The 15,949-nt window shown below is 37.6% G+C and overlaps 1 protein-coding gene across 1 annotated transcript in view; it reads right to left on the reverse strand.

Moving 5' to 3' along the window:
* EPB41L4B (erythrocyte membrane protein band 4.1 like 4B) overlaps positions 1 to 15,949 on the reverse strand; it is a 138,809-nt gene that overhangs the window by 27,315 nt on the left and 95,545 nt on the right. The window contains exons 3-5 of the mRNA XM_060781439.2: positions 11,813 to 11,855; positions 11,003 to 11,081; positions 8,373 to 8,417 (exon numbers count right to left, since the gene is read on the reverse strand). Of these exons, the coding sequence (XP_060637422.2) occupies positions 8,373 to 8,417; positions 11,003 to 11,081; positions 11,813 to 11,855 (167 nt within the window). The remainder of the gene's footprint in view (positions 1 to 8,372; positions 8,418 to 11,002; positions 11,082 to 11,812; positions 11,856 to 15,949) is intronic.

Genomic DNA, 15,949 nt, shown 5'->3' on the forward strand with positions numbered 1-15,949 from the left:
CCACCTATAGTGAGCTTTCAGTGGGCAGGTAAAATGGAGGTGTTTTACATGGCCTTTGATCCTTGAAATTGCTATCTCTGTTTTACCCTTGGGTTCTAAAATATTTTTAAGAAGTACTTTTACATTTGTTCTAAACATTTAAAAGTAAAGAGACAGATACTTATTTTTACTGATTATATGTAATCCACTGCAGAAAACTTTTCAGAAGAGGAGCAGACTACACATTTTTTAAATATGCAAATAACTTTTCTTAGCCAAAAAAGGATTTGGAAAAAGTGGAGGAAGAAATCGGGAATATATTTTTAAAGCGTTTATGAGAAAAGAAACTAGGGAAATTAGAAACCCAATGTTGAGCAATATATTGGAAGTATGAAACAAATATATGATTGCTCTATATGATGACTCCTCAGTTAAAGTGAGATTAGATAACAGTGGGGCAGTCTCCAATGGAATACCTACAACTAGGGGTGTGAGACAGGGATGTTTGTTGGCTCCGTTCTGTTTTAATTTTTATATTAATGATATTGTGGAATATTTGAATATGAAAGAATGTCACAGTCCAAAGATTATGGATAGGGAGACAAATATCTTGATAAATGCAGATGACATAGTATTGTTATCCACCACCCCATTCGGGTTAAGGAGGTCCCTGCAAAAACTTAGCCAATATTGTACTGAAAATGCCCTCACTATAAGTAAAGAAAAATCCAAAATAATGGTTTTTGGTAAGAAAGCTAAGGCTTCCAACTGGCACCTTGACGGGCACAAAGTGGAGCAAGTGAGGACATTTAAATACTTAGGTCTTCATTTTGCGGCATCAGGGGCATGGACCCAACATCTAAAACTAAGTATTGCAAAAGCTGATAATGCTGCACAGGCAATTCATAAATTATGCAACCACAATTACCCGGGCTCTCTGCGCCCCTTTCTGAAGGTTCTTAAGGCAAAGGTGTTCCCCATCGCTTTGTATGGAGCTGAAATATGGGGTGAGCAAGACCCTTTACTGGTAGAGAGATTCCAACTGCGCCACCTGAAAATTGGCTTAGGTGTGGAGAGATCATCCCTGTCAGCTGCAGTGAGAGCAGAGACGGGAGTACCCCCAATCTCCACCACAATTCTGAAGAGGCAGATCAATTGGTGGTACAAAATAAGACAAATGCAACCACACAGACTCCCAGCCCTATGCCTTCTAGAACAAGAAAACCACAAAGAGTGGTCATCTTGGCTTAGCAGATTTGGCCACACAGTTAGTAGGTTAGGTTTTGCCCCTCACGAGTTAACAAATTTTGGGGCAAAGGTATGCTCAATTGTATACCAAAGAGCTCTCGACATTGCTGCACAAAATGATCTAATGAACATAGCGCAAGCTAGAGCCACTCCATACCTGGCCAAATTTAAATGTAATGTGGGCATGGAACCTTACCTCTCTTTTATACTTCCACTCTATCTTAGAAAAGTTTTTACCCGGGCTAGATTTGAGCAGCTCGACATTAAGTCCAAGTTGGGACGACATCAGAATATCCCCTACACGAGGAGAACCTGTGGGTGCCGTGAGGTAGATGCAGAAGTGGAGGACTCAGAACATTTTTTCTTAAAATGTCCCTACTACAACAGGATCCGGTCTTACTATCTAGAGCCTCTGCTGGAGAACCATACTTATTCAGAGAATAAGGAGAAATTGCACATCCTTCTTCAGGGTTCAGATAAAAACTCTATTTTAAAATTGACCCTTTTTATCCAAAAAGCGCTGGCCATCCGTGAGAAGATGGAAGCAGAGAGAGGCGACCTTGCTGCCATCAGCAAAACTCAAACTTAAAAACTTAATATGGACATGCCACTAGTTTTACCTACCCATGCCCCCCACTCTAACCCTATTTTAAGGAATTAAACAATTTTAATCTTTTAACCTTTTTATCTCGTAGTTGCTCAATTATTTAGGAGTGGGTTGACAGGCCAGTAGGCCATGATGCCTCGTATTCATATATGGTTTTACTGTATGTGTATGTTTTGTATGTTTTGATATGGTCAAAATTGACTAATCAATAAAGAATTGTATTGTATTACTGTGTTCCATTCACTACAGAATATAAGTGGTGCTCTCCCTTGTCTTCTTCAGTACTTAAAGAAACATCATAGGCTGGGATTAAAAAACAAAACAGCATCACCTCTGTGTGTTCCAAAAAGCTACTTTGAAATCCTGAAATGTGAAGTGTTTGTTTTGTCTTCATTTAATTTAAAATGCATGAAAAAATAAAGTCAGCTTCTAAATATAGGAGAATGTTAATAGCGGATGGTTCAATAATAACCCCAATTATAATAGAAAAGAAATTTCCAAAAAAATTTAAAAAAGTAATGGATAAAAAGTTAAGGGAAAAAACTTAGACAAAATAGGGGATTGGATAAAGGTTGGAATGAAGAAGCAAATGATTATGGAAGAATTTAGAGAAATAAAATTGACATGGTTCCATTGTATACAATTAGAACAATAGTTTCCAAACTGGGTAAAAAATAATAAAAATGGAAGTAAGCTTAACCAATTTGAACAAATAATGCAAAATGGAAGGACTATAGAGGAGCATGAAAATTTGAAAGGAATAACTAGTAAAGTATATAAGATAATAATTGAAACAAAGGAAGGAAAAACAAAAAACAACATCCTCAGGGAGGTCTGGGAAGAAGATTTAGGGATAAAAATAAATGAAACAGAGTGGCAACAATTATGGAGAAAAAGACATTAAAAAATTATCAATACGGGTTAAAGAAAATTACTATAACCCTTTCCCATTACTATCATACCTTTAGACCTGTTTTGGAAAGACAGCATCATGGGCAAAGCACCATGTCACCAAATTATCTACAAGCACCAGCCCAATAATTTCATGGACTGATCTTTTACATTTTCTTTACTGCATGTTTTCCCCTGTTCCTGGCTCTGCATTGTCATCTGACATAGCTAGGTTAAGTGATAAAGAATACCTTTGCTCCCCCCACCCCCTTGAGATAGTTGCTGCTGCTCTGTATTGTGGTTTTTATTGAGTACTTCATGAGAATAACACAATAACTCGTATGTAATAAGAAGGAACACTGCTACCTTTGGGTGTAAAAATTAATACCAACTGCCTGTCAAAGTTATTTAAAGAGCATTTTAGGATCATTTCCCCACATTCTAAGCTACCGCCTCTTAAACAATCCACAGTATTTGGGAGGTGAGTCAACAGCATTGCTGTGGGTAAATGGAGGTGGAATGACAAAAAACGATGCAGCAGATCAGAGGCAAAAATGCTATTGAATATTAAATGGCAAATTTTAGGTCTGGATACCACCATTTTGCATTTCCCAGATATACTGGACTACAAATCACACCACCTCCAGTCTTCATTCAGATTGCTAAATTTGATTATATCTGGAAAGTGCCAGATTAAGAAAGTCAACTTCAATTCTCAAAAGAGCAGTAGCCAATGGTGTCAACTGAAATATTATGTATATGCCATGTTTTCTAATATTTTATTTGCTGTTGCATGTTTCTTGTAGATTTGCATATTGAGTCTCTGTAAAAGCTCGCAATACTATATCTAGGTCATGTATTTGGCAATAACTAGACTGTTAAGTGTTAATTCTCTTTTCCTCTCTTCAGTGTGTTTATCTCAAAACAAACTGATAGCTAATTTAAGAAATTTAGTTCAATTCACTAATCCATTTGTGCATTTGTGGATCTGCAAATGGCATAGAAAGGGCAAACTGAGATTAAAATAAATTATTTATTATTACATAACTGATACTATATACCATTAAGATTCATACAAATAAAAGTTCTCGCCTATGAGTGTACACAGAGTGTACACTCAAATGCTACTATATATTAGTAGTGTAATCTAAGGGAAGGAAGAAATGTAGGAAGATAATGGTTTGCTGTAGTACTGAAGACTATCATGGCTAGACTCACTGGGTTTTTGTAAGTTTTCCGGGTTGTATCGCCATGTGCCATTATCTTTTGACGTTTTGCCTGGATCTTTGGCAGGCATCCTCAGAGGTTGTGAGGTCTGTTGGAAACTGGTTTGCTGTCTAAATTTTTCATTAATTGAAATTATGACTCCCTTTAACCCTAATGAATGCCACTATATATTGCTTTAAAAGCTGATTGCAGAACTTCCACCAATGTTATTGCTGTATCTTAGAACTGCTTTGTAACCTTGTTTAACATTTGTTTTTCACCATGTTCTGCTTTTGTCCTTTGATGACTGTTCTTTGATCACAATAAAGTTGATTAATTGACTGAACTGAAATTAACTGTCTTGTTTGCATGAAAAGATGTGATTACTAAAGTTTATTCTACATAATACTAGGAATTGATTTTAAAATCTTGTTGGCCATGTTTTTAATAGATGTACTTTGAGCAGCAGGGGACCCTGCTCTCATGATATTCTGGCTGATGGCGAGGATATTACACTCAGCCATTCCTCCCTTGGTTCAGGGGTGGGAATCAGAAGCCAGATGGGAGAGGGGGGTAAAGGGAGCAAGGGAGGGTAGGGATACAGGGAAGGGAAAAGAGGGAACAATTAAAAACAGAATAGTAATATGGACTTATAAAAGTTTGTGGAAAGTGACAAAAGAACAAACCAATCATGATGGATGATGGTATCAATATTATGTTGGTAAACATAAATGGGCTTTTGACACCAGTTAAGAGACACAAACTATCCAAACTGTTAAAGGAAAACCAAGTACATATCGCATTAATTCAGGAATCACACAAAAAAATGAGAGACAAATCCAAATTTCTCAACAACAAAAATTGAGATATACAGTACAAATTGAGGGGCTCAAATAAAGCCAGAGGGGTGGCCATACTTATAAAGGATAATCTCAACTTTGTGCTGGAAAAGGTAATTAAAAATACCGAAGGTAGATTTATAATGATAGTAGGTAAAATTAACAATAGTCAGGTGTCAATAGCAAGTGTCTATGCCCCAAATCAGAAACAAGTAAAATTCATAAACAAAACTTTCTCAAAAATAGAAAAACATGCATCAGGAGATATAATAGTTGGTGGGGACCTAAATATACAACTGTACAAAAAAAAATGAAGAGTAATGGAACTGGAAATTTAAGATAAATTTTAGTAAGTGGAACTTAATAGAGGCCAATAATAGAATAGGGGAAAGAACAGATACTCCACACACCACTCACACAGGCATTCAACATTTTCTACCATAGATTATTTCCTGGTAGGTATCGACAATGCAATGCCAATAAAAGAACTTTTGGTGAGCAATCATTGGCCAGGAGATCACACACCTCTCTATTAAAATTAGGAAATTATACCATAAACAAAGTGAAAAAAATGGAGATTTCACCCAAAAGTTGCTTATAAAGAGGAAAGAACAAATTATCCAACATTTTAACTAAAATAGAACCCCTGGAATGAAAGAAAGCATCGTTTAGGATGCGTTCAAGGCAGTAATTAGAGGAAAATGTATAACAAATGTATAAATAAAAGGGAAAATGAAAGATTAAGGAAATTGAGGTCAGAAGAAGAAGAAGCATTCCAATAATTTCAAAAAGACCAAACGGTGGGGAAAAAAGAGAAATGGAAAGAGTAAAAAAAACAACAACTAGAAAACCTGGAGTACAAAGAAATATATCTGGATCAAGAACGACTTTCAGACAGACTCCATAAATAACACAAAGAAATTAGCAAATCTCCTAAAAAAGAAACAAAGGAAAACAAAAATCTTTAAATTGAAAGATGAGATGGGCCAAATAAAAACAAGCGAGGAAGACCTAAAGGAGATAATGGCCAATTATTATGAAAAGCTTTAGCAACACTGGACAGGAACATAATTAGCGATGAAATAGAGGAAATAATAAAAAACTTAAAAATTAATTCCTCACCAGGCTTCGACGGGCTTACTACAAATTTCTATAATTTTTTTCAAAAGGAAGTCACCCCTAACTTACTAATACTATATAATAAAATCATGGAAAATAAATTAATTCCAGACACATGGAAAAAATTCAAAATTATAACATTTTTAAAACCAAACAATGAGGGGACTGACCCTAACTCCTATAGACCTATTACTTCATGCAACGTGGACTATAAAATATTCACAAAAATAATAGCAAATAGGTTGAAAGAGTTAATACCCATTCTAATTGGGGAAGATCAATATGGCTTTATTAAAAAAAGAAAGATAGCAGACCCAATTAGAAACATTGTAAATGTAATTGACCTTGCAACTAGAGAGAAAACAAAATTACTTTTAATAAAATTAGATGTTTACAAAGCATTTGATACAATAAATCATAATTATTTAGCCAACCTATGTGAGGAGAGTAACTTAGGAAAAAATTATGGAGTAATTAATGAACTGTATAAAGATAATCAAGCTGTAGTAATAGTAAATGGATCCAATTCTAGAACTATTGAAATCAAAAGCAGAACCAAACAAGGTTGTCCTCTTTCCCCTATACTCTTTGCCTTAGTGATAGAACCTTTTGCCAATCTAATCAGATCAAACAAAAACATAAAAGGATATAAGATAGATAGAGAAGAAATAAAAATAAATTTATATGCGGACAACGCAGTAGTCCTTATAGGGTAAACGGAGAATTCTTTAAACGAAGTAACAAAAGAAATTAAAAAAATTGAAAAGATTTCAGGCTTAACAATTAATATTGAAAAATCAGAAATTCTACATAAAAACATGAACTGGAAGGAGGTAAAAGAGGTCCAATCCATTCTAGGGGTCAAACTGGGGGAAAAGAAGTTAAAATACCTAGGGGTGTATATACCTAAAAATTTAAATAATATAATTCAGATAAATTATAACCAACTATGGAAGAAAATAAGCAAACAAATCAACAATTGGAAAAAATTGGGATATAACAACAAGGGTGAAGGCATATAAAATGATGATACTGCCCACATTTTTGTACTTATTTCAATGCCTCCCATGTAGCATTCCACCTAAAATAATAAATAAATGGGTTAACTCAATTAAAACATGGGCAGTAGGTTCTTGTAAAACCAGAATTGCAAATTCAATATTTTTTACTCCGCAAGAAAAGGGAGGCTGAGGAGCACCTTGTCTCCAGAATTACTATGAAGCCTGTCAACTGGCTAGATTACTAGAATTAGATATTGGAGAGCCCAAAAGATGGGTTAGGATAGAGAAATTAACAAACGGGTGAGAATATGGATCTTGCATTATGGGGAAAATTGGGGGGAAAGACCAAAAAAACATAAAAGAAGGCCCTTTGTTATCAACAATGACCTGTTGGGGAAAATGGAAAAACAAACTTCCCCTAAATAAAATAGACAAGCTCCCAATAGGTTCCACAGACAACAGAAAACCCCAGCCGTATCGCAATTATGCTAAAGAAACTGGAACAGAATGGAATAACAAAGATTGAGGACTTACTAAACCCAGATGGAACTGTAATTCAATGGGAGGAAATAAAAGATAAATGCGGGCTTGGAAATTGGTTACAATGGGGAGGGCTGTCTAAAAAGTTAACAGAATTGAAGACTAAGGAAACCTCAGAAACAAATCTTGACAAAATAATAAAATGGAAAGTTGAGAAGGATAAAGGAATAATGGGATTTATATATAAAATAATCACCGAAATACAATATAACACAAAACCTACCCTAATAGAAGTCTGGAAGGAGAAATTAAGTTACAGTGAGAGAGAAATAAACAATTGGATGAATTTAATCAATAAAATAAAACATCTAAAGATTAAAGAAATGCAATGGAAAATACTGACAAAATGGTACAGAACTCCCATGCAATTGGCGCATATTATGAAAACGTGCCCAAAATTATGTTGGCATAACTGCGGAAAAATAGGAACATACACCCACATGTGATGGGAATGCAAAAAATCAAAAAGTTCCATGAAATAATCCGGAAGGAAATGGAGGAGCTATTAGGAATAAATATAGAATGGAACAAGACTCAATTTTTCACACAGAAATTGGAAAGTAAAGGGGTATATAAAGAAAGTGAGAAATTAATAAAACACATGATAGAGGCAATCAAAGCCTCAGTGGCCCTGGGCTGGAAGGACCACAAGAAATGGGATATAGAAACTTGATATAAATATCTAGCTGATTACCTTCTCCAAGATTATATTAGCAAAAGGAAAGGTTACTATACGACGAGTCAAAGCAGAAGGACATGGGAAGCAAAATATTGGGGAAAATACTGGTGTTTTGAATGTTAATTTCAAAGATTGTATGTTTCTATGTATTATACATTTTTTTTAAAAAAAAATGCTATAAAAACACACCAAAAAACTTTGAGCATCTTATGACAGAAAATGTGATTCTAGTATAATAATTATAAAAATGATTATGAACTTACTTTCCTGAAAGAATATCTTGTCTCAGCTGTAAAACAAACAGGTACCTAGCAAATATATAAGAAAAAAATTAGTTCTAACTGTTCCACAATGTCTTGAACTCAGATCAGCACTTTCTAAAGAGTTTCCAGAAAACATTATAAGTCACTTCTAAGAAGCATTTTGGTAATTTTTAGTCTTGATATCACTACACATAATAGCTTCATATCTTCTTAGAAAGAATGCGCAGAATTAGAATGTACTCCTACCATTTGAGGTTTCTTGCAGATATGTTTGTTAAATAAATTAAATATACAATATTTTGACAAGAAGTTAAACATTCCTTTTCTAGGTGAACCGATAGAAGTAGAAACATAAGAAAATAGTTGCCAATATGGTAGTTTTCACCTTTTCTCTTCTTGCACCCAGCATAGCCTGTTGTAATAATCTGGCAGATAAATTCCTCCCACTAGTCAAATTTTATATCTGTATGGATACAATAATGTTGTTGTGTGCTTTCAAGCCACTCCAAAATATGGAGACCTCAATGCAAACACGTTGTGGAGATTTCTTGCTAAGTTTTGTTCGGGGGGGGGGGGGGTGTGCCTTTGTTTTCCTCTGAGGCTGAGACTTGACTAAGGTGATCCAGTGGGTATCCATGGCTGAGTCTCAGTATCCAGAGTCACAGTCTAAAGCTCAAACCACCATATTACACTGGCATCTGAAAATGATGTACGCCTGTGACTTTTTAGCAGAGAACATTCATAACCAAAAAAATTGCTCTTAGGAGGTCTTCTGGAGTGAGTGGGTCATGCAAATACTACTGCAACATTATGATGAAAATAAAAGGGCTAACTCTCTGCCAGAAGTGAAATACTTCAACATCACTTTAATTTTTTATAAAGTTGTAAAGTTTCGATACCATGGATGTGCAATTTACCTCACTTTAAAATAGCTTGACTAGTAAAATGCCCATCAGTATGACAGAATGGGTTCACACAAAGAGAAGAACTGTGCATCGCAAGTCCCTTTTCTCAGGTGATTCCTGGGTAAAGTGAAGTTGCAGGGTGCTTACTTCATCCCACAGATCTCAATGGCAGGAGTTAGGAACTGAAACCTCTTATCAGGATAAGCCTATAGTGGGATTCTGCTATTTGCTTCGGGTTCTAGTATAAAGTTGGGAGCTGTTTTTTCAACATATACATCCACAACAAACAATTGCTGTATACTGCTTGACCCTAATGGGAATCTTACTATTTAAGATTACAGCAAGTGTGGAATGGGAACTACACAGCAATGTTTTGGTTTCATGTAGCACTTGGGTGGCTTATGTGGTGAAGTAATTTGGGAGAGGGAGACTACAATGGGCAGTGTAAAGTCATTTAATCCAGTTCAAAGCAGTTAATCTGGGAACAGATACTGGATTACATGGCAGTGTAGATCCAGCCTCAGTTACTGAATTCTGATTTGGTGTCTGGCTTCCTCAAGAATGTAGAAAGTACTAATTTATCTCTTACCAGCTGCATTTTGCTTCAAAGCTGATAGACATGGGGCTACGAACATGGGTACTGGAAGGAACAAATGGGGACCAGCAATCAGTGAATTCTCCAGCTCTCATTTAACCTGGAATAGCAACTTCCTTAACACTCTGTGAATCAGGGGAAATGCAGGCAATTCCTGAGTTATAAACATCAAACATACATGTCCTTTCTGCATAAGGATGCAGCGGGCCTTACAGGAAAAAGGACAGGAAAAATGAGGAGGGCCTGAGATAAGTGCCCAGGGGGCATTATCTGGCCCCGGGCCTTAGTTTGCCTACGCTTGCTCTGCAGCAAGGATGGAAATCTTGCAGAAGGTTAGTACATGTGATCCTGAGTCCCTTTTGTGGTACACCTCAAATCCCGATTTAAATAGACCATTTGCTGCCAATATTCTAGAAACAATTTAAGAAAGGAGCCCAATTTGAAAGGTAATGTACAGTTATTAAAAATGAATAAAGTATTCATTTGTTTATTGCATCACAGCAATTCTGTAAAAAGCCGGAATATCAGCTGCTTTACATATTAGCTGTATAACTTTTCTAGCTATGCAAAAGATATAGGAATCCAAGAACTGGCATCATATTACTGCCGAGTGTAAGGTCGCTCTGAGTCCCCTTCGGGGTGAGGAGGGTGGGATATAAATACAGCAAATAAATAAATACATAAAAAACTGTCCTCTTTAGCTGTTGCTTGTGGTCAGTTCTCAGTTTTCCAATATCTTTAGGTAGTTTGTGAAGTTTAGTGTCACATTTAATCTAGAGAAGTGGGATTTGAGTACAAGATGCTCTGACAGGTTCTTTCAACCATTACTGGACAACAGTCAGCCCTGATGTTTTGAAAGCAAAGTCACTAATCAAAGGACAATTGCATAAGTCTGTAAAGTTTTCCTAAACAGGGTCCAGCAGAGTCTTAATTACAGGCACCAATCTTGCTAAGAATGAAGATTTCCAAAAACATCAGCAACAAATTGGCAACAGCTGATGTAACCCTTATTTAAGCAAATATTGCATACAATTCTTATAAAGTAATGACAGAATAGCAAAACCCAACATTTAGCTTCAGTGGCATCTCTATTTCAGATATTAGGGTTGCAATTCAAAATTACTTTCTACCTTGTGAATTCCTCATGTAGGTTGTTTGGCTCTGATGAATAGTATTTGATTCGAAATTGAAACAGATTTGGTGGCTCACCTATATAAATAAATATGTTTTAAAAGTTAAAATGAGAAGTCATGTAATAATCAACAAAAAATACTCATTTCAATGTGCAAAGGCAAGGTTAAAGTTTCTAGTATGATCAGAGGAGTGAGTGACATCAAATAGAGACTGAACAAAAGAGGAGAGAAGGCAAACAAAATGGGTTCATCACATATCTGCCAAGCTCATATCTAAAGAATACATATCATTTTAATACCAACAGAAACACTTGGATAAGGTAAGCTGAACTTTCATCCAGTCCTCCCTCCGCCAACCAATAACCCTAACTCTTTCTCCTCTTTGACATTATAACTGTACAGTAGGGCTTCATAATTCAATGACCAAATACAACATCCCAAGATTGCCTTGCCAGCTTCTGCAAGGTTCCCTGTTGCCCTTATCAATTCCTACCCCCAATCCTCCTTTTCTATTATTTTTTTGGGAGAGAGGGGCTACAGCCTGTTGCTTCCTCCCTCAAGCAACTCAAAAGTTGCCTTGATTGTTAGTTCTGGATCATATTGTATATTCCTAACCACATTCCTAATCATTGCATGAAATGTTATCAGTAGATGAATTAGGATGCTTAAAGCTTCATTACACACACACACACACACACACCTACTTGGCTCTTAATACCACAAATTTAGTAACATAACAACTAGAGCATAATTTGATTTTCTACTTCGGAAACATTCAGATTCAAAATTCAGATTCATCATACTTACTTTTTATTTGCTTCTTAATGGGTTTTGAAAGGTCCAACCAGTGCTACAAAAAGAAAACACTTGTCTTAAAAACATTGCTGGATTTCATTAGCTTTTTATGGAAGGGATGGGTAACTTGTTATACTCCAGAAGTGTTTGGATTAAACCTCCCATCTGTTTTTAGCCAATAGAGGCAGTCCCCAAGTTTCAAACATCCAACCTATAAATGACTCATAGTTAAGAAAGAGTGTGAGACAACAGAAAGTGAGAGAAAGCTACCCTTCGGAAAAGAAATTCAATGCTGAAAGAATTATCAAAGCAAAGCTTATTGATTAGTCCACTGACCGTATCAACATTAAAAACAAAAACAGAAACGTACACAAATAGACAATAATCACTATCCTAGGACTCCCATAATAGTGAACTAACATACATTCAAACTTGATTCAGTTAAAAGATAATTAAAAGTATCATTAAAATGCCAAGGTAAAATTTCAAACCACAAAAATTAAAAATGAAAGTTAAAACAAAGATTAAAATAGACCAACTATTACACAATCCCAAGCCACTTCAGATATCTGCGTCACCCGTACAGTTTACCCCAATCTCCTCCAGATACGCAGTTCTCAGCTGTGTTGCTTTATGAAGGAAAAGGGCTGTTTGGCGTGTTATCTTAGCATTCTAGCCAGCCATTAAGAATGTAGTTTTGATATGAGGATCCCAGCGAGTTTCTGTATAATGAATGGTCCAAGGTATTGGACCCCTCTATTCCGCTTTGGTTAGACCACACCTGGAATATTGTGTCCAATTCTGGGCACCACAATTCAAGAGAGATATTGACAAGCTGGAATGTGTCCAGAGGAGGGCAACTAAAATGATCAAGGGTCTGGAGAACAAGCACTATGAGGAGCGGCTTAAGGAGCTGGGCATGTTTAGCCTGAAGAAGAGAAGGCTGAGAGGAGATATGATAGCCATGTATAAATATGTGAGAGGAAGCCACAGGGAGGAGGGAGCAAGCTTGTTTTCTGCTTCCTTGGAGACTAGGATGCGTAACAACGGCTTCAAACTACAAGATGGAGAGGAGATTCCATCTGAACATCACAGTCCATCCTGACTGTGAGAGCCGTTCAGCAGTGGAACTCTCTGCCCCGAAGTGTGGTGGAGGCTCCTTCTTTGGAAGCTTTTAAACAGAAGCTGGATGGCCATCTGTCAGGGGTGATTTGAATGCAATATTCCTGCTTCTTGGCAGGGAGTTGGACTGGATGGCCCATGAGGTCTCTTCCAACTCTTTGATTCTATGATTCTCTCTTTGTTGTACAAAATACAACTAAACAGTACATGTGTAATATCCTCTACCTCTGTCGCCCCACAGATACAGAAATGTTCATTATATGGAACTTGGTTAAACCTTCCATGTTTAACCATCGTATCTGTCTGTTCAAATCTGGTTCTAGTGAATACCCTCCTTAGATGTTTAGGCATTTCTGTCTTTAGGTATTCGGCTGTTTGAAAAGTATGTTTGAAGCGACTTAACCATTGTAGTGAGCCGGCTTTACTAAGGGTGGCGATGTCTTTCTGAGCTTCTATACCCTGTATTCGTTGTGCCACTGTTTTTGGATCTAGTTCTTTTAGGAGATTTGGATATAGAATTGGAAGTCCACAACTCCTGATGTATTTTGTCAGTTGCACTAGCCAAGAGGACTGATGTTGGTTTTTGGTCTGCTCTAAGAGGCACAATTTTGGTAGCCTATCATGAAAGAGTTATCGTGGGGAAAGGTGTCTCAACTGAACCTTTCTGACCACTCCTTGTTTCCACATCAAGTCATTTTTTTCAAAAACCAATTACCACAGGGACAGAAAGTGAGGTGAAATCTTCTGGATGGGGCACAAACAGCAAAACAAACACCACAGCCTTCCTTATGCTATCCAAAGCTACCCTCCCCCTCTCTGTGTGTGTATATATACTGGAGTTACACTTTAAAATGTACATGTTCCAATTTACATACAAATTCACCTCAATAACAAACTTGCAGTACCTATCTTGTTCATAACTTTGGCACTACTTCTATATCCAAGTGTGAAGGAGGGTAAAATTACTGCCACCTAATCTGTGAGGAAAGCCAGGCAATGATCAATATCAGCTTATGAGCTGGTTTATAAAGGGACAGAAGTATTGAAGTATTATTTACAGAAGTATTGATAGCGTAGCGTTTTCTGTCCCTGGTTTGGTTTTGCTTCTTATGCAGGCTGTTTGACTTAAGAGAAACTGTATCAGGCAAGGCTTGAGGAGAACAGTAACAATTTTATTGGAACAAGCAAGGTATAACATTTTTTATTGTTTCTTCACAAGAGGCACGAATCTTGACTGGTTACATTAGTAAGGTTTCATGAGTAACCTCAGGCACAGACTTCAAGAGGTTTCTATAAGCAGATGTATCTCTCCTGGACAACTGTCCTAATAAAACAAATAAGCTGAAAGGCTTATTTAATAGAATTGGCTCCCGGCCAAACCTTGATTCTTAACCCAGAATCAATAACCCCCTGTAGTTTTATCACTACTGGGTCCTTTCCTGTAACCCTTTTGGTCACAAATTAATTCCCTGAATCTCCACCCAGAGATTCAGTCTTCCCTGTAGCTCACTGTCTTACAGACTGCCACTTTCAACCAGCTGCCCCATGAAGAGGCAGTTGGCTCCGCCCCCGTTGCTATGGCAACTCAGCTCAAGCCACCAGCCACCATCTCTAACAAAATATAATCCTTCATATTTACCATTTATTAACTACTGTTTAAACAACACATAACCATAAGAATAAAAGTTACACATTGTCACACCAAGTATGAGAGAAGATAGTTGAGAGACCCTTACGTCGCAGACCTATCTATAGTTTACAGTTTGCCTTCAATCAGTGCTCAATAAGCATTTGACTATTTTCTTTGCTTGCTCCATCACTACCATATTTTTTTCACAAACCTTTGAAAGCTGTTACAGAACACAACTGTGAACTTATTTTTATTATTTACTAGCTCGGGGACCCGGTGGTGCCCGGATTATTTGCGAAAGCCATTGTGTGCCAAGGCTGGTCTTTATCAGTTATTTATGTGGCTCGCAGTGCTCTAAGGAAGTTAGTGAAGGTACTGCGAGTCGGGGCCGTAGCCAAAATTTTTTGGGGGGAGGGTTGAAAATTTTGTGGGGGGGGGAGTTTTGAAAATTTCAGAGGGGTTTTTGAAAATTTCGGGGGGGGGGGAGTTGAAACCTGCCTCTTAGCTCATGCTGAAGCAAAGAGCACAGCAGGGGCAGAGCAGCCTTCAATAGCTTGTAGCTCCGCCCATCAACCACCTCCACCAAGTCTGGCCTCCTCATTGAGAGCATTCAACACTCCCCCTCCCCCCAACTTGGTTGCTTTGCTACATCGGCTATTGCTGCAAGTAATGACAGTGTGAATAAATTGTTAATATTTGCTTGAGATAGTGTTTGCAGGGAGGGACTCTTAATTTTTTGTGTCTCATAGACTTAGCATGGGGATTTGGTTAACCAGTTAATCAAATTCATGAGTAAACCAGTTAAAATTCAACCAGGTTTATTTTTTTTAACCTAAAAAATGTTGGGGGGGGGGGGGTTGAACCCCTAACCCCCACCCCTCGCTACAGGCCTGCTGCGAGTCACATCATCCATGGTCCATCCTCCTCCAAACAGCACCAGGATGTAGAGTGGGCCATGGGGGCTCTGTGTGCTAAGTTGGGTCTTGATCAGTCATTGTATAAGGGTTGCAGTGGTCTCGGGAAGTGAGTTAAGCTACTTCAAGTCCCATCTTCCATGGTCCATCCTCCTTGAAACTGCACCAGGATGTAGAGTGAGTCATGTGTGCCAAGTTTGGTCTTGATCAGTCATTGAATGAGGGTCGCAGCGGTCTCGAGAAGTGAGTGGAGGTACTTCAAGTCTCATCATCCATGGTCCACCCTCCTCCAAACCACAGCAGGATATATATTGGGTCATGGGGGCTCTGTGTGCCAAGTTTGGTCTTTATCAGTCTTTGTTGGGGGCCTGTGGGAGCCACAGTGGTCTGTGGGAGCCGAAGGGTTTGAAAGTACTACAAATCCCATAATCCCTTGTCCGTCCTCCCCCATACCTCACCAGGACGTACAGGGGGTTATGGGGG

Source organism: Anolis sagrei, chromosome 6, assembly GCF_037176765.1.
Source record: "Anolis sagrei isolate rAnoSag1 chromosome 6, rAnoSag1.mat, whole genome shotgun sequence".
Lineage (NCBI taxonomy): Eukaryota > Metazoa > Chordata > Lepidosauria > Squamata > Dactyloidae > Anolis > Anolis sagrei.